We start from the raw sequence: 19,355 nt of genomic DNA on the forward strand, positions 1-19,355 counted from the left end.
TGGTATACACTATACCCAAGGTGTCTTTTATCCCTCACCTGCCTCCCATGCTTCCCCACAAGTCCTCAAAGTTCGTAATATCATTCTTACGCCTTTGCATCCTCATAGCTTAGCTCCCACGTGTAAGTGAGAACATACAATGTTTGTTTTTCTGTTCCTGAGTTACTTCATTTAGAATAATGGTCTCCAACTCCTTGCAGGTTGCTACAAACGCCATTATTTTATTCCTTTTTATGGAGTAGTATTACATTACACACACACACACACACACACACATACACACATATATACGTATATATATATATGTATATATATAAACACACATATACATATATAATTTTCTTTATGCATTAGTTGGTTGATGAGCATTTAGGCTGGTTCCATATTTTTGTCGTTGTGAATTATGCTGCTATAAACATGTGTGCGCAAGTGTCTTTTACATGTGATGACTTCCTTTCCCCCTGTAGTGGGATTGCTGCATCAAATGGTAGTTCTACTTTCAGTTCTTTAAGAAATCTTCATACTGCTTTTCATTGTTGCTGTACTAGTATACATTCCCACCAGCAGTGTAAAAGTGTTCCCTTTTTACCACATCCACACCAACATCTGCTATTTTTTTATTTTTAAATTATGGCCATTTTTGTGGGAGTAAGGCGGTATCACATTGTTGTTTTGATTTGCATTTCCCTGATCATTAGTGATGTTGAGCATTTCTTCATATGTTCGTTGGCCATTTGTATATCTTCTTTGAGAATTGACTATTCATATCCTTAGCCCACTTTTTAATGGAATTATTTGTTTCTTTCTTGCTGATTTGAGTTCTTTGTAGATTCTAAATATTAGTCCTTTGTCAGATGCATAGTTTGCAAATATTTTCTTCTCCCACTCTGTGGGTTGTCTGTTTACTCTGCTGATTATTTCTTTTGTTGTTCAGAAGCTTTTAAATTTAATTAGGTCCCGTCTATTTATCTTGTGTTTGTTGCATTTGCTTTTGGGCTCTTGGTCATGAACGCTTTGTCTAAGCCAATGTCTAGAAGAGTTTTACCAATGTTATTTTCTAGACTTTTTATGGTTTCAGGTCTTAGATTTAAGTCTTTGATCCATCTTGAGTTGAAGAGAAGCTGAAGCTTCATTCTTCTACATGTGGCTTGCCAATTATTCCAGCACTATGTGTTGAATAGAGTGTCCTTTCCCCACGTTATGTTTTTGTTTGCTTTGTTGAAAAAGCAGTTGGCTGTAAATATTTGGCTTTCTTTCTGGGTTCCCTATTCTGTTTCATTTGTCTATATTGAGGGAAGGTGTTCTTTTTCTGAGTCCATGAGGTGGTGTAGTTTTAAGGGCAAAAATTTCCCAGCACCATGCCCCCCTCCCATCTCTCTTCATCTGGGAGATTTAATGATTTATGTTTAAATTTCACCGGCATGGGAAGAGACTAAGAGGCAATCACCCCAGCAGAAGTTTAAAGGAACTCCTTTCATTGGCCAGAGGAACTTGGAAAGGTGGGAATTTCTCCCAGGATAAATTCCCCTGCTCCTTCACCCACACCAGATTTCCAGCTCTCTGGAATCCCCTCCCTCATGGTGGGAGCTCCCTTTTCCCTCCTGGATTTCCCCTCTGGAATCGCCTCCCACACTCTTCGTGGAAGTCTTTCTCTTCTCCTTTTCTTCTCTTTCCTCTACCTAAATAAAGTCACCTTTCTGCAACACTTCTTGGGTCCTGTATTTACTTTTATGAGCATACAGTGCACCTGCAGTGGACCCATCACTTATTCTTTAAGAGTTTGGAGGCCAAGAACCCACAGCATTATCTCAGGGGAACTGTGCCTCACCAGCACCCAACAAAAAAACCCAGTTACAGAATTGGCGCCCAACATGGGACGTGGAGAGTGCAGTATAAGGAAAACTCTTTGGAGTAGTGAGTGAAAAATATTGGACCCTTCTCACTTGCTTTCTATCCTGTCTCTTTAAGAACACCTGAAGCAGTGGCAGCCAGGCAGGGCTGTGGGGAACTGGAGCGGGGCCAAGCCATGGCAGCACAGGCCAGCCAGAACTAAAAGTGCACCTTTTCTTCCAAGCTTTCTTTCTCTCCCTCTTCCTCCTCCTCCCCACCTCTCTGCTGCTTCTCTGGGCAAAAAACCTGTGGGAGGTGGGACAAGCAAATGCTCTCTGTTTGTACCAGGGGTAGAACCGGGCGTGCGCAGGCACGGCCAGGTGTTGGGCTTGCGAACTGGTGGGCTGGAGCAGGCGCACTCCCCCGCCCCCAGGCCTTTTGCTCCTTGCTGGCCAAAACAGAAACTGGATCTGCCCACTGCCCAGCCCGGCAGTCAGTCACAGCCAGGCGGAGTGGGGCGGGGGGAGGGAGCTTAGGTGTAGGGTGAGTCTCTAAGCAAAGTGGCAGCACTAAAGGAATCACCTCGGGGAAAATGCTTTTTGCGGGTTTACTTGCTCACTGGCCAGCATGTTTGGATCCCTAGTTGGGGGCAGCATGAAACCGCAGAATACGGCTGTTAAAAACCACAGTCAGGGACAGAACAAGGGAACTTCCCTCCCTGGGGCTTTCACCTGCTGGCTCTGGGTCCCTGCGTGGGCAGTGGATGGGGGAGTGGCCTAGGGTGTACACATGGTCCTAGCAACATGGTTGCCACAGGTCCCTGAGCAGGGGCATGGCAAACTTTTTCCTCTGGCAGGAGGCAGGGTACAAAAGGCACTGGAATGGGCAGGGTGGCTGCAGCAGCCCAGCCTGCTTCTTTGAATTGTGTGCTCTAATGGCCCCGCCCTAGAAGTTTACCTTTCCAGAGCAGTTTTATAAATTGGCCTGCAAAAATTGGACCTTTGCTGGAAATATTGGTACCCATCTCCTGAGCCTCACTGGCCTTTTTGGAGCTTGTTGGTATGATTACCACCCAACCCAATAGCTCCTTTTGTTCCACGCCTCCATGGTGGTCACTGGAGGTCATGCAAGGCCATGGGCATGAGTCCATGATGCTGGTAGGTCATGATTGGAATCCAGTACATGGAGAGCCCTTTAATAAGGGGTTTAATAAGCCCTTTAATAAGGATCACACATCTTGGGCACACAAAATTTCAGGGTACTGACTGAAAATGTTTCATTTCAGTGCCCATTTTACCTGCGGGATGCCTCAGGTCAAGGAGGCTGTAATTTTTTTTAACCGGGGATGCGGGCATCCCTTGTGTTCAATTTCAGATGGGTTATTCTATTCCCAAACTCAAGTCCCCATTAAAATGTATACTGGAAAATTGGGACCAATTTAACACATGACTTTTAAAGAAGCAGCTCTTCTTTCTCTGCCAAACAGAGTGGCCAGAATCCCCCCTGCTGAGTGGAAAAACCTGGCCTCCAAAGGGAAGTATAAATTATAACACTATTCTACAATTAGACCTGCGCTGTAAAAGGAGAGTAAATGCTTTAAGGTCCCCCATGTGCAACTATTCTTTTTTCTAAGGAATAAGCCTCAGCTCTGTCAGGCCTGTGCCCCATACCCTGTTCAGCCCTCCTCAGGACTACCTCCACATGTGGGATTCCCTGTGGCAACTACCTCCACTAGTGCCAACCAGGGCTCCTCGGCTCCTGTACCCCAACAGGAGCCAGGGAGGGCCAAGACAGCCAGGGCATCTCAGGCTACCTGGCTGTCCAAACTCTGCCCCCTACAGGCAGTGGGAGGAGAATTTGGCCCAAGTAAGGTGCACACCCCCTTCTCACTTTCTAATTTAAAGCAAATTAAGGTGAACTTAGGAAAGTTTTCAGATGACCCAGACAAGTACATAGATGTACTTCAGGGCCTGGGTCAGTCCTTCGAATTAGACTGGAAGGATGTGATGCTTTTGCTTAATCAAACCCTAACCAGCAATGAAAAAGAGACTGCTCTAATGGTGGCTCTAGAGTTTGGGGACACTTGGTAGCTTAGTCAGGTACATAACCTGATAATGCTAGAGGAAAAGGATAAATATCCCACAGGTACACAGAAAGTCCCTGACATGGACCCTTGCTGGGATCTGGATTCAGAACAGGGGGACTGGAGCCATAAGCATTTCCTGACTTTTATACTTGAGGGATTAAGGTGAATTAGGAAGAAGGCAGTGTTATCCACCATAACTCGAGAAAGGGAAGAAAACCCAACAGCTTTCCTTAAGCAATTGCAAGAGGCTTTAAGAAAGTACACCCCCCTGTCACCAGACTCCATTAAGAATCAGTTAATACTAAAGAACAAGTCTATTAGTCAGCAGCAGACATTAGGAGGAAGCTTCAGAAGCTGGCCTTGGGACCAGAACAGAGTCTAAAATAACTGCTAAACCAGACAACCTCAGTGTTTTATAATAGAGACCAAGAGAAACAGGCTAAAAGGATCAGGAGAGATCAGAGAAAGGCTGCTGCCTTAGTTATGGCCTTCAGGCAAGCAGACCCCAGGGGCTCAAATGAGGGAAAGGCTCAGGTTAGCTGCCAGGCTGGCAAAGCTTGTTACCATTGCGGTCTGATGGGACATGTTATATGAAACTGTCCCCAGAGGAATGGACCACCACCTCGTCCATGCCCGCTGTGCCAAGGGAATCACTGGAAAGCACACTGTCCCAGGGGACAAAGGTTCCCAGGGCCTGAGGTGTCTAACCAGATGACCCAATGGTAGACTAAAGGTGCCCAGGGCAAGCGCCAGCTCAAATCACACCCTCAATGAGCCCCAGGTAACGCTGACCATAGAGGGCCAGGAAGTTAATCTCCTCCTGGACACTGGCACGGCCTTCTCTGTTTTGCTCTCCTTCCCTGGACAGTTGTCCTCTAAGTCTGTAACTGTCTGAGGAGTCCTAGGACAAGCAGTCTCCCAATATTTCTCCCAGCCCCTAAGCTGTAACTGGGGAGATATGCTTTTCTCCCATGCCTTCCTCATTATGCCAAAAAGTCCGACTCCCTTACTAGGGCAGGACCTACTAGCCAGAGCAGGAGCCATTATCTGTATGAACCTCATTAGGGAGAAAATCCCTCTCTGCTGCCCATTATTTCAAAAAGGGATTAATCCTGAAGCCTGGGCAAAGGGCAGACAGTTTGGATGGGCAACGAATGCATGCCCAATTCAAATAAGGCTAAAGGATTCTACCTCTTTTTCTTACCAGAGACAATACTCACTAAGAGCAAAAGCCAAAAAGGGACTACAGGATATTGTAAAGGACTTAAAAGCTCAGGGTCTAGTGAAGTCCTGTAATAGCCCTTGTAATACTCCAATTTTAGGAGTGCAAAAACCTAGTGGACAATGGAGGCTGGTGCAGGATCTTAGACTTATTAATGAAGCTGTAGTTCCTTTATACTCAGCTGTACCTAATCCTTACACCTTGCTCTCTCAAATACCAGAAGAGGCAAATGGTTTACAGTTCTAAACCATAAAATTGACTCTTTCTGTGTACCACTACATCTTAACTCTCAGTTTCTGTTTGCCTTTGAAGATCCTTTAGACCAGAGTTTCCAGCTCACCGGGACAGTATTACCTCAGGGCTTTAGAAACAGCCCCCACCTGTTCAGCCAGGCTCTAGCTCAGGACCTCAGTAGTTTCTCACATCCAGGTACTCAGGTTCTTCAATATCTGGATAACTTACTTTTAGCTACAAGCTCAGAAACCCAGTGTCAGCAGGCCACTCAGGAGCTCCTAAACCTCCTTGCCAATTGTGGATATAAAGTTTCCAAACCAAAGGCCCAACTTTGTAGGCAGGAGGTAAAATACCTAAGCCTGGTCTTGTCTGAGGGCCCTTGGGCCCTAGATAAGGGATTTCTTCAACCCATACTGGGCTTCCCGTCCCAAAACCTTAAAACAATTATGGGAATTCTTGGAAATAACTGGTTTTTGCCTATTTTGGATTCCTACATATGGTGAAATAGCAAAACCTCTGTACACTCTGATTGAGAAAACCCAAAAAGCTAGTACCCATATAGTACTCTGGGACCCAATAACTAAGGCAGCCTTTCAAACCCTAAAGTAGGCACTACTGCAGGCTCCAGCTCTAAGCCTTCCTACAGGGAACAACTTCTCCCGATATGTTACAGAGAAGTCAGGAGTGGCACTGGGGGTTCTCATCCAGACTCAGGGAGCCACACCACAACCGGTGGCATATCTAAGTAAGGAAATTAATGCAGTAGCGAAAGGCTGGCCACACTGCTTATGAGTTGTAGCTGCAGTGGCTATACTGGTCTCAGAGGCAGTTAAAATAGTGCAAGGGAAAAAATCTAACTGTATGAACTTCACATAATGTAGCTGGAATTCTGGCCTCTAAAAGAGGCTTATGGCTAACAGTCATCTCTTCAAATATCAGGCCTTATTGCTCGAAGTGCCTGTACTTCAGCCGTGCACATGTGCATCCCTCAACCCAGCTACTTTCTTCCCTGAGATAGGAGCAGACATAAAGCATAATTGTCAGCAGATTATAGCTCAGAACTATGCCGCTCGAGAGAACCTCTTAAATACTCCTCTAGCCAACCCTGACCTTAACCTTTACAGTAACGGAAGTTCCTTTGTGGAAAACGAAGTGCAAAAAGCAGGATATGCAGTAGTGAGTAATCAAACAGTGCTTGAAAGCAATTCCCTTCCTCCTGGTACTAGTGCCCAGCTGGCAGTACTAATAGCTCTCACCCAAACTCTGAAATTAGAAAAAGGAAAAAAAGTAAACATATATACAGATTCCAAATATGCTTACCTGGTTTTGCATGCTCATGCTGCTATATGGAAGAAAAGGGAGTTCCTAACCTCGGCAGGAACTCCCATTAAATACCACAAGGAAATTTTAAGACTTAACTACAAGCTGTCCAAGAACCAAAAGAGGTAGCAGTCTTACACTGTCAGGGTCACCAAAAAGGAGATGCGAAGGTAGCCAAGGGCAATCGCCATGCTAACCTAGAAGCTAAAAAGGCAGCAAAACAAGCATTTATGGAAGGACCTTTAATATGGGAGAACCCACTCCAGGGAACTAGACCTCAATACTCATCAGAAGAGGTAGAGTGGGCAATCTCCCAGGGACACAATCTTCTTCCTTCAGAATGGTTAGCCACTGAGGAAGGAAAAGTGCTTCTACCTGCTGCCAGCCAGTGGAAAGTACTTAAAACTCTACAACAAACCTTCCATGTGGGTATAGAGAATACATATCAGATGGCCAAATCTGTATTTATAGGCAAAGGTCTCTTCAAGGCTGTCCAACAAATAGTCAAAGGATGTAAAGTATGTCAAAAAAATAATCCTTTGGCACATCACAAAGCTCCCCCTGGGGAACAACAAGCTGGACATTACCCAGGTGAGGACTGGCAAATGGACTTCACACATATGCCTAAGTCTCAGGGATATCAATATCTGCTAATATATGTGGATACTTATACAAACTAGGTTTAGGCTTTCCCCTGTAGAACAGAGAAAGCCCAAGAAGTAATAAAAGTCCTAATTAATGAAATAATCCCTAAATTTGGACTCCCTCACTGTCCTCAAAGTGATAACAGTCCTGCCTTCAAAGCTGCAGTGACCCAAGGAATTTCCAAGGCTCTAGGGATACAGTATCATCTCCACTGTGCCTGAAGTCCTCAGTCCTCAGGGAAAGTAGAAAAAATGAATAAAATTCTTAAGAGACACCTAAAGAAACTGGCACAGAAAACTTACCTCTCTTGGCCTTCTCCATTGCCAATAGCACTCTTTTTTAAATTTTTATTTATTTATTTATTTATTATTTTGGGGGGGAGGAAGGGAGGAAGGCAGGAAGGGAGGAAAGGAGGAAGGGAGGGGGGAAGGAAGGGAGGGAGGGAGCGGAGAGAGGGGAAGGAAGGAAATTAGGCAATGAGAGAGACATTGCTGACCTGGATCTAGAGGTCTACAAGTTGATTTCTCTTTTTTCTTTTTTTGAGAGAAGGGAAGAAAAAAAAAGGAGTGAAGGAGAGGAAGAAAGAGGAAGAAAAAGAGGGAGAGAGAATGGAAATGTTGCTTTATTCTAAAAAAAATGGGTATTAATAATGGCCAATCAATGTTTCATTTAAACCTATGAGTAGGTGTGATGTGGTATTGACAAGAATGTATATTTTGTGTATTTAAAGTGGAGAGCTCTATAAATATTTATTGTTTACTTGTTCTGAATCTGAGTTCAAATTCTTGATATCTTTATTAATTTTCTGTCTCATTGAATCTAAGTCTCTATGTATCTGGGTGTTAGGATCGTTAGCGCTTGTTCTTGCATTGATCCTTTTACCACTATATCTTTGTTGCTTTAAAATCTATTTTATCCACTACGAGAAGTGCAACTCCTGCTTTTTATTTATTTATTTATTTATTTATTTATTTATTTTTGCTCTCCATTTGGTTGGTAAATCTTTCTCCATTCCTTTGTTTTGAGTCTTTGTGTATCCTTGCATGTGAAACAGGTCTGGATGTAACGTGCCATTGGGTTTTGGCTATATTTTTTGATTGGAGGATTTAGTCGATTGAAATTTAGGATTACTGCCATTTGATGTTAACTGGCTGTTTTATCCATTTGTTGATGTAAGTTCTTCTTTATGTTGATGCTCTTTACTTTTTGGTATATTTTTAGAAAGGCTAATACTGGTTATTTCTATGTGTAATGCTTCTTTCAGAAGCTCTTGTAAAGCAGGCCTGGTGGTAATAAAATCTCTGAGTACTTGCTTGTTCATAAAAGATTTGATTTTTCCTTCAGTTGTGAAGCTTAGTTTGGTTGGATATGAAATTCTGGGCTGAAAGTTCTGTTCTTTAAGGATGTTGAATATTGGCCCCCACTCTCTTCTGGCTTGTAGAGTTTCTGCTGAGAGATCTGCTGTAAGTCTGATAGGCTTGCCTTTGTAATTAACCTGATCTTTCTCTCTGGCTGCCCTTAGTATTTTCTCCTTCGTTTCAACCCTGGTGAATCTAACGATTATGTGCCTTGGGGTTGCTCTTCTTGAGGAATATCTTTGTGGTGTTCTCTGTATTACCTGGGGTTGAATATTGTCCTGCTTTGCTAGTTTAGGAAAATTTTCCTGTATAATATCCTGAAGAATATTTTCCAGCTTGGATTCATTCTCTCTGTTGCATTCAGGTACACCTATCAAACATAAATTTGGTCTTTTCACATAGTCCCACATTTCTTGGAGACTTTGCTCATTCCTTTTTATCCTTTTATCTCTAATCTTGTCTTCTCATTTTATTTCATTAAGTTGGACTTCCACATCTGATATCCTTTCTTCTGCTTGAACAATTCGAGTGTTTAAACCTGTGCATACTTCTTGGAGTTCCTGTATTGTATTCTTCAGTTCCATTAATTCACTTATATTCCTCTCTAAGTTGTCTATTCTCATTAGGATTTCGTCAAACCTTTTTTCAAAGTTCTTAGTTTCTTCACATTGGGCTACAACATGTTCTTTTAACTCACAGAAGTTTCTTATTATCCATCTTCTGAAGCCTGATTCTGTTAATGCGATGCACTCGTTCTCCATCAAGTCTTGTTCCCTTGTTGATGAGGAACTGTGATCCTCTTTAGAGGGAGAGGCGTTCTGATTTTGAATATTCTCAGCCTTTTTTATGCTGGTTTCTTCTCATCATTGTAAATTTATCCACCTGTCATCTTTGTAATTACCAATTTTCAAATTAGGTCTCTCAGTGGACGCCCAAGTTGTTAATTCCCAGGGCCAAAATATGAGCAACCCACTACGCCAGCCAAAACAGTGGCGTTAAGAGTGATGGTGCTTTTCTGCCCGGGAATCTCCAATCTGGCTTCCTTCTTGAGTCCATAATAGGTGACTCTGCCTTCCCGGAGCTCCAAAACTCAGTCAGAAGGGGAACTGATCCCGTTTACTCTGCACCAAGAGCTGCCGCGCTGAGGTGCCGGCAAAACCACTGCGCCGGCCACAAGAGTTGTGCTGGTGACCGGTGCAGCTCCTCCGCTGGGAATCTTCTGCTCTGTGAGCGACCAAAATTTGTCTGAAAGTGTGGCGTCCTCTCATTCTCTGCACTTTCACTGGGAGCTGCAATCCTGAGATGTTAGCGACCAGCCATCTTGGATCGTTCTCCCACCAATAGCACTCTTAAGAGCTCAAAACTCTCCTCAAAATAGAACTCAGTCCTTATAAGATGCTTTATGGACCGCCCTTTCTTACTAATGATCTTGTATTAAACAAAAAAACCCAGCAAATCTAATAAAAGATATAACTTCTTGGCTAAGTACCAAAAGGTTCTCAAGAGTTTACCTGAAGGACATCCTAGAGAAAAAGGGAAAGAGCTGTTCTGCCCTGGAAACTTGGTGCTTTTTAAATCTCTCACCTCAGACTCTCCCTCTCTATGCCCATCTTGGGAAGAACCATTTTTGGTTATTCTGTCTACCCCAACAGCAGTTAAGGTGGTGGGGATTAACTCATGGATTCATCACACTTGGCTGAAGACCTAAATACCTCCTAAGGAAAGTCATAAACCCTCCACTCCACAGCCTGGAGTTCAAGGAGATAACACTTCATACACCTGTGAGCCATTAAAAGATCTACTTCTGCTTTTCCAACAAGATCCTCAGATGAGTAACCTCTCACAAGTTATCCTGGCATCAATAGGACTATAACCCTCAATGTTGCTATCCCTCAAATAATATAAAAACTTGGTGCTGGTATTGGGAAAGTTACTAACTCTATGCAGTTACTATAAGCTATCTCAGATGCTAAATATAACAACAAAGGTTACTAATTCTCTCTGTAAAAGGAAGCTCTCTCTGCAAACCAGCTAAACTCTTTAGCTGCCATAGATTTAAAGATAAAAGGGCCCTAAATCTGCTAACAGGAGGGAAACCTGTTTCTTTCTAGGAAAGATGCTGCTATTTTATAAGCCAGTTAAGTGTTTAGACATAGAACTCAGAAATCAATCAAAAACAGGGCTAAAGACCTTCAAGAACCTGGCTCTGATCTCTCCTAGGCTCGTTTATAACTCTAGGCCTCTCATCTTTAACCACCTTGTCATATTCATTTCTTATAAAATCGAAGTTCACAAAATAATCCTGCCACTGGAATCCGGATATCCTTGGCTCGTGAGCTCTATCATGGACCTCTAGATCAACCTGCACCTCTAAAAGCCTCCCTTCTGGAGGAAACCTCAACTGCAGAGCCCTTTCTATGCCCCATTTAAGCAAAAAGTAGTTAAAGAGGATTAACGCCCCTATTCCAACAGAAGTTAAATTTTCCCGTTTGAAGGGGGTAATGAGGGAAGGTGTTCTCTTTCCAGGTCCACGAGAGGGCGTAGTTTTAAGGGCATGAATTTCCCAGCACCATGCCCCCCCCATCTCTCTCCGGGAGATTTAACGGTTTATGTTTAAATTTCACGGGCATGGGAAGAAACTAAGAGTCAGTCACCCCAGCAGAAGTTTAAAGGAGCTCCTTTCATTGGCCAGAGGAACTTTGAAAGGTAGAAATTTCTCCCAGGATAAATTCCCCTGCTCCTTCACCCACCCTGGATTTCCAGCTCTCTGGAATCCCCTCCCACATGGTGGGAGCTCCCTTTCCCCTCTGGATTTCCCCTCTTGAATCCCCTTCCACACTCTTCATGGAAGTCTCTCTTCTCCTTTTCTTCTGTTTTCTCTACCTAAATAAAATCACCTTTCTGCAACACTTCATGGGTCCAATATTTACTTTTACAAGCATACACCACACCTGCAGTGATCCCATCACTTATTCTTTAAAAAATTAGAGGCTAAAAACCCACAGCTTTCTCTCGAGGGAGCTGTGCCTCACCAGCACCCAAGAAAAAACCTGGTTACAATATGCCTATTTTTATACCAGTACCTTGCTGTTTTGGTGATGATAGCCTTGAAGTTGGGTAATGTGATGCCTCCAGATTTGTTCTTTTTGCATTGTCTTGCTTTAGCTATGTGGAATCTTTTCTTGGTTCCATATGAATTTTAGGATTATTTTTTCCAGTTCTGTGAAAAATGATGATGGTATTTCGATGGGAATCACATTGAATTTGTAAATTGCTTTTGGTAGTATGGTTATTTCCACAATATTGATTCTACCTATCCATGAGCATGAAATGTGTTTCCATTTGTGTGTGTTGTCTATGATTTCCTTCAGCAGTGTTTGTAGTTTTTCCTGTAGAGATTGTTCCTCTCCTTAGTTAAGTATATTCCTAAGTATTTTATTTTATTTTATTTTTTGAGATGGAGTCTCACTCTTTCACCCAAGCTGGAGTGCAATGGCACTATCTAGGCTCACTGTGACCTCTCTCTCCTAGGTTCAAGCAATTCTCTGCCTCAGCCTCCCAAGTAGCTGGGATTGCAGGGGCCCACCACCATGTCTGGCTAATTTTTTTGTATTTTTAATAGACATGGGGTTTCACCATATTGGCCAGGCTGGTCTTGAACTCCTGACCTCGTGATCCACCCACCTTGGCCTCCCAAAGTGCTGGGATTACAGGCGTGAGCCATCACACTTGGCCAAGTATTTTATTTTTATTGCAGGTGTAGTAAAAGGGGCTGGGTTCTTGATTTGATTCTAAGCTTTGTCGTTGATATATAGCAATGCTGCTGATTTGTATACATTGATTTTGTGTCCTGAAAGTTTACTGAATTCATTTATCAAATCTAGGAGCTTTGTGGATGAGTCTTTAACATTTTCTAGGCATAGGTTCATATCATCAGCAAACAGCAATAGTTTGACTTTCTCTTCACTGATTTGGATGCCCTTCATTTCTTTCTCCTGTCTGACTGCTCTAGCTAGGACTTCCAGTACAATGCTGAATAGCAGTGGGGAAAGTGGGCATCCTTATTTTGTATAAGTTTTCATGGAGAATGCTTTCAACTTTTCCTCTTTCTGTGTAATGTTGGCTGTGAATCTCTCATAGATGGCTTTTGTTACCTTGAGGTATGTTCCATCTATGCTGATTTTGCCGAAGGTTTTCATTATAAAGGGATGCTGGATTTTTGTCAGATGCTTTTTCTGCATTTTTTGAGATGATTATATGATTATTGTTTTCAATTCTGTGTGATATGTCACATTTATTGTCTTGAGTATGTTAAGCCATTCCTGCATCCCTGGTATGAAACCCACTTGATCATGGTGTATTATCATTTGGATATGCTGTTGGATTCAGTTAGCTACTATTTTGTTGTGTATTTTTAAATCTATATTCATCATGGATATTGGTCTGTAGTTTTCTTTTTTTGTTATATCCTTTCCTGGTTTTAGTATTAGGGTGATTCCGACTTCACAGAATAATTTAGGGAGGATTCCCTATTTCTCTATGTTTGAAGCACTTTCAGTAAGATTGTTACCAATTCTTCTTTGAATGTCCAATTGAATTCAGCTCTGAATCCATCTGGTCTTGGACTTCTTTTTGTTGGCTTTTTTTTTTTTTTTTTTTGAATTACTGTTTCAATCTCACTACTTCTTATTGGTTTCTTCAGAGTTTCTATTTTTTCCTGACTTAATCAGGTGGGTTTTATATCTCCAGGAATTTATCCATCTCCTCTAAATTTTCTAGTTTGTGCACATAAAGGTGTTCATAGTGGCCCTAAATGATCTTTTGTATTTCTGTGGTATCAGTTGTAAAATCTCCCATTTCATTTCTAATTGAGCTTATTTAGATATTCTATCTGCTTTCCTTGGCTAATTTCACTAATGGTCTAATAATTTTATCTTTTTAAAGAACAAGCTTTTTTTTTATTATTTGTCTTTTGTATCGTGTTTTATCGTTTGTTTCAATTTCATTTAATTCTGCTCTGATCTTTGTTATTTTTTTATTCCTCTGAGTTTGGGTTTGGTTTGTTCTTGTTTTTCTAGTTCCTCGAGGTGTGACCTTAGAGTGTCTATTTGTGCTCTTTTAGGATTTTTGATGTAGGCATTTAATGCTATGAACTTTCCTTTTAGAACCACTTTTGATGTATCCCAGAGGTTTTGATAAATTGTGTCACTAGTTTCGTTCAGTTCAAAGAATTTTTAAGTTTTCATCTTGATTTCATTATTGATCCAAAGATGATTCCAGAGTAGATTATTCAATTTCCATGTGTTTGTATAGTTTGGAGGGTTTCTTTTGGAGTTAATTTCTAGTTTTATTCCAGTGTAGTCTGAGAGAGTACTTGATATCATTTTGATTTTCTTAAATTTATTGAGACTTCTTTTATGTCCTATTATATGGTCTATCTTGGAGAATGTTCCATGTGCTTATGAAAAGAATGTATATTCTGTAGTTGTTGGGTAGAATGTTCTGTAAATATCTGTTAAGTCTGTTTGTCCTAGGGTATAGTTTAAGTTCATTGCATTGCTTAAATGCACGATTTTTTGTTGACTTACCATCTTGATGACCTGTTTAGTGATATCAGTGGAGTACTGAAGTCCCCTACCATTATCGTATTATCATCTGTCTCATTTCTTAGGTATAGTAGTAATTGTTTTATAATTTGGGAGCTCCAGTGTTAAGTGCATATATATTTAGGATTGCGATATTTTCCACATATAATGATCCTTTATCATTATGTAATATCCCTCTTTGTTGTTCTGAACTGTTGTTGCTTTAAAGTCTGTTTGTCTGATGTAAGAAGAGCTACTCCTGTTCATTTGTGGTATCCATGAAATATCTTTTTTTGTTCCTTAACCTTAAGTTTTTATGAGTCCTTGTGCATCAGGTGAGTCTGTTGAAAACAGCAGATATTTGGTTGGTGGATTTTTATCCTTTCTGCCATTCTGTATCTTTTAAGTGGCACAATTAGGCCATTTACATTCAGTGTTAGCATTGAGATGTGAGGTACTGTTTTACTCATTGTGTTAGTTGGTGCCTGAATACCTTGGGTTTTTTTTTTTAATTGTGATATTGTTTTATAGGCCCTGTGAGATTTATGCTTTAAGATGGTTCTATTTTGGTGTGTTTTGAGGTTTTATTTCAAGATTTGGAATTTCTTTTAGCATTTCTTAGTGCTGGCTTGGTACTAGTGAATTCACTCAGCACTTTTTTTTTGTCTACAAAAGAGTTTATCTGTCCTTCACTCATGAAGCTTAGTTTTGCTGGATACAGAATTCTTGGCTGGCAATTATTTTGTTTGAGGAGTCTAAAGATAGGACCCCAATTCCTTCTGATTTGTAGGGTTTCTTCTGAGAAATCTGCTGTTAATCTGATAGGCTTTCCTTTATAGGTTACCTGACACTTTTGCCTTGCAGCTCTTAAGATTCTTTCCTTCATCCTGACATTAGATAACCTGATGACCACATGCCTAGGTGATGATCTTTTTGTGATGAATTTCATGGGTATTCTTTGAGCTTCTTGTATTTGGATGTCTAGATCTCTAGTGAGGCCAAGGAAATTTTCCTCAATTGTCCCCTCAAATAAGTTTTTCAGACTTTCAGATTTCTCTTCCTTATGAACACCAATTATTCTTCAGTTTGGCCATTTAACATAATCCCAGACTTCTTGGAGGCTTTGCTCAGTTTTATTAGATTCTTTTTTCTTTGTTTTTGTCTGATCAGGCTAATGTGAAAACCTTGTCTGCAAGCTCTGAAGGTTGTTCTCTTCCACTTGTTCTGTCTACTGTTGACACCTTCCAGTGCATTTTGTATTTCTATATGTGTGTCTTTCATTTCCAGAAATTGTGGTTGTTTTTTCTTTATATCTATTTCTCTGGAGAATTTTTCATCCATATTCTTTATTTTTTTAAAAAATTCTTTAAGTTGGATTTCACCTTTCTCTGATATCTACATGAGTAGCTTAATCAACCTTCTGAATTCTTTATCTGGCAATTCAGAGATTTATTCTTGGTTTGCATGCATTTCTGGGAAGCTAGTGTGGTCTTTTGGGGATATTGTAGAACCTTGTTTTGTCATATTTTCAGAATTGTTTTTCTGATTCCTTCTGATTTGTGTAGGCCGTTTCAGTAGAAAAATCTGTATCTCAAGGTTCAGATTATTTTGTCCCACAGGTTGATCCCTTGATGAGGTGTTCTCCCCCTCCCCTAGGGATGAGGCTTCCTGAGAGCTGGACTGCAGGGATTGTTATTCTTCTTCTGTGTCTAGCCACTCAGTGGGGCTACCTGGCTGGGGCTGGGGCTGGGAAATGTCTGCAAACAGACCTGTGATATGACTCATCTTCAGGTCTCCCAGCCATGGATACCAGCACCTCCTCTGGTAGAGGAGGTAGGGGAGTGAAGTACACTCTGTGAGAGTCCTCGGTTATAAATAGGTTTAGTGTCCTAGCTTTATCAAATACTGGTTATGCTAGCAGTGACATTTTCACATGGACAGACGTAGGACCTCTGGCTAGCCAGAATGTTACAGGTAATGGAATTAGCTGTTTTCTCCTTCCTTGGTATAGGGTTATTCTGTTATGAGTTACTGTAATGTCCTGAGGTGGTCGGCCTCCAGTCAGGAGGTGGTGCTTTCAAGAGAGCACCAGCTGTGATAGAAGACAAGGGAATATAAGCTTGCCCTAAGTTGGCCAGGATAAGTATTTGGGTTTCTCAGGTGATTTGTACGGCCATCAAGCTCTCAAAAGTTTGTGTGTTTTGTGATCGGCTACCAGGGCAGGTAAAAAAAATACCATTAGGTTGGGGCAGAGTTAGGTGCATCTGAGCTCAGACTCTCCTTGGATGGGGCTTGCCATGGCCACTGTGGGGGATGCGGGGTGGTTCTTGGGCCAGTGGGGTTATGTTCCAGAGGTGATGATGGCTGCCTCTGTTGCCAGGGAAGCGGGGAAAAGCCTGTAGCAATAGGCCTCATCTAGCTCCCACACAGTTGGCAAGGCTAGTCTTCCTCCCACCATGCCCCACTAACAGTGCCAGTATCTCCAGGCAGCCAGTGCGGGGTAGTGATTGGGGTATGGGGGGCAGATCAGACCTTGCCCCAGTCTATAATCTTCCTCACTGAGGGAGCAAGTATGGCTTTCAGGTCTTGCCTGCTCCTTCCTGCCTGCCCACAGTGTCAGCAGTGGCTTCTGTGCTGCTTTCCATAGCAGTTCACATTCACTACCCATATTCTGCGCAAAAGAATTTGTTTACAGTTGAAATTATTACAGAGTTCACTTGGAAGCTTCTTTCACCCTGTGACCACTCCCAAATTCTGTCAGCTGCCTTCCCCAAGGGCCCCTGTGAGATATAGTCAGGAATGGCTTCCCTGGGCTAGAGCTAGAGAATGGGAGTGCCTCCAAGGCTGTTCCCACTGCTACTTCTACTTTTATGTTTTACACTACATTCGTTTTAGCTCTAGGTAAAGTTAAATCCTTCTCCTATAATCTGGATTTTCAGGTTCCCCAGTGGGATGTATGTTGGGAGGCAGGATTTACGCCTCTCACACTTTGGGAACTCACAGTTTTTCACCTATCTAGTGGAATTTGCAGCGGCATGCTGTTTCTTTCAAAGGACCTCTGAATTCTTTTGGTTTTTCTGGTATGTTCTTGCAGTGGCTCTTGGAGCACAGTCAACAGTGTAAGTCTCCACAACAGTGTAAGTCTCTGTCCGTCCAAGTCGGAGCTTGGAGCTGCACATTAGCCCTGTTTCTTATCTGCCATCTTCCTCTCCATATCTATTGTGAGTTTTTTGAAGGAAGATGCATTCTTATTGATCCTATTTTTATTCTCACCATGACATACATTTCTGAGTTTATCTAATGTATGGGACCAAATAATAATCTACATGGAAGACATATATTTGTTTACAAAATAAAAAGACCTTTTTGCTGGATGCAGTGTCTGGATGGGAAACCTCTTGAAAATTCTAAAACAAATATTTTTAGGGGGAGTTTTGGGAGGATTGTCAAAACTTGAAGTGCGTTTACCCTTTGACCCAGAAATTCCACTTCTAGCAATTTATTCTATAAGAAATGATTGTATAAATGCACAGAAGTATATATACAAAAGTATTTATTATAGCATTGTTTAGAAAGAAAAATATGTAACCTTTTTTAGTCAGTTTAGTAAGTCAGTTTAGTAAGTCAGTTTGTGTAATGAAATAGTAAATACTGTGCAGTTAAAACATAAGCTGAACTGAGAAATTATTGACATTTTGTTATATGAATAAAGGAAGCTACAGAACAATCTATACCATATATTTTCATTTGTGTAAAGAATAAAACATGTGCACATGCATGTATATGTGCAGATATTCACCGAATTGCTTATGGTAATGCCCTCTTAGGCAGAGGTAGATTCCAGCAGATTGAGAGCGCAGAGACAAAGACTGACCTTCATCTTTTTTTGTGTCCTTATGAGGTGTTTGAATTATTTACAATTAGTATTACTTTTACAATTATCATGTTCATTTAAAAGAACTGATGCTGGGCACAGTGGCTTATACCTGTAATCCTGATACTTTGGGAAACTGAGACAGGAGGATTGCTTGAGACCAAGAGTCTGAGACCACTCTGGGCAACATAGAGAGATACCCTGTGTCTACAACATAAATAAGTAAATAAAATAAAACACCTGAAGCACTAAAGATTTACCCTTAGCTCTCCTCCATAACACCAGCCTTTCCAAAAATATGCTACATCACAATTTTTAAGAATGTCGTGAGCTCAGAACATATCTATTCTATACTAACAAGCTAATCTTTGAGGTAGCACACAGTAGAATTAAAGCCTGAGTAGATTTTGTTAGTCTAACTATGTTTTATCAACATTTTCAGCAATGTCTTCAATGATCAGAAATCAAGAAAAGAGGATACAGAAAGTAAAAGACCAGGAAAAAATGTTACTAAAATGACTCGTTGCTTGCCTGTTCATTACAGAGGAATGAGGCCCAATTAATTGTGGTGTCACTTGTAATTAGTGCTTTGTGTACTTTTTCTTTTTATGTGAAAATTTAATAAAAGATGCCCTGTCTTGTAAACTCTATTTTGAAATAAACTGTTCTTGAATTCCTCACAGTAAAACTTCAAACATCTACTAGCTAGTATTCATACGTTATAACAATTAATACCTGTAAAGTATTCATACATGATAAGGTATTATAATTACCTCATAAGGTAATTAATTGTAAGATATAATTTGTGTTTATTCTAATATATTGGAATAATTATGGGTTTTTAATTGTTACTGGTCCCAAGACAATAGAATCTATTTTATTTTACTTAAATTAAATTTTAATTAAATCTTAATTAAATTTACATACTTTATTCAATCAATTTTAGCTTCAAAAAAATTATAGGGGAAAAACTACTTTCACATGAAAGTGAAAGATGTGGTGTAATACCAAGGACAGAAGGACAAACTTCAACATACTAACAGGGACTCATTTTGTGACTATGAACTCACTGTTCTGTCAATATCAGTTTGGGTAATCAGATAACCAAACATCAGGGCCCCCAGTCAAAACTTTTAGAAAAAAGTTTCTCTTTTTTGCATATTAATAATAGTAAAGAAAGAAAAAAAATGATGTTATTCTT

The 19,355-nt window shown here is 41.0% G+C and overlaps 1 protein-coding gene across 20 annotated transcripts in view; it reads left to right on the forward strand.

Annotated features, from left to right (window-relative positions):
* Positions 1-18,804, forward strand: part of CCDC158 (coiled-coil domain containing 158) — a 130,090-nt gene extending 111,286 nt beyond the window's left edge. For all 20 annotated transcript variants that reach the window (XR_001910607.4, XR_013533069.1, XR_004740862.3 and 17 more), the window contains one exon: positions 18,597-18,804. Coding sequence is in view for 17 of the 20 variants with exons in the window: in XM_035293494.3 (XP_035149385.1) it covers positions 18,597-18,673 (77 nt within the window). In the remaining 3 variants the exon portion in view is untranslated. The remainder of the gene's footprint in view (positions 1-18,596) is intronic.
* The last annotated feature ends 551 nt before the right edge of the window (positions 18,805-19,355 follow it).

Source organism: Callithrix jacchus, chromosome 3 (genome assembly GCF_049354715.1).
Source record: "Callithrix jacchus isolate 240 chromosome 3, calJac240_pri, whole genome shotgun sequence".
In the NCBI taxonomy this organism is placed as follows: Eukaryota; Metazoa; Chordata; class Mammalia; order Primates; family Cebidae; genus Callithrix; species Callithrix jacchus.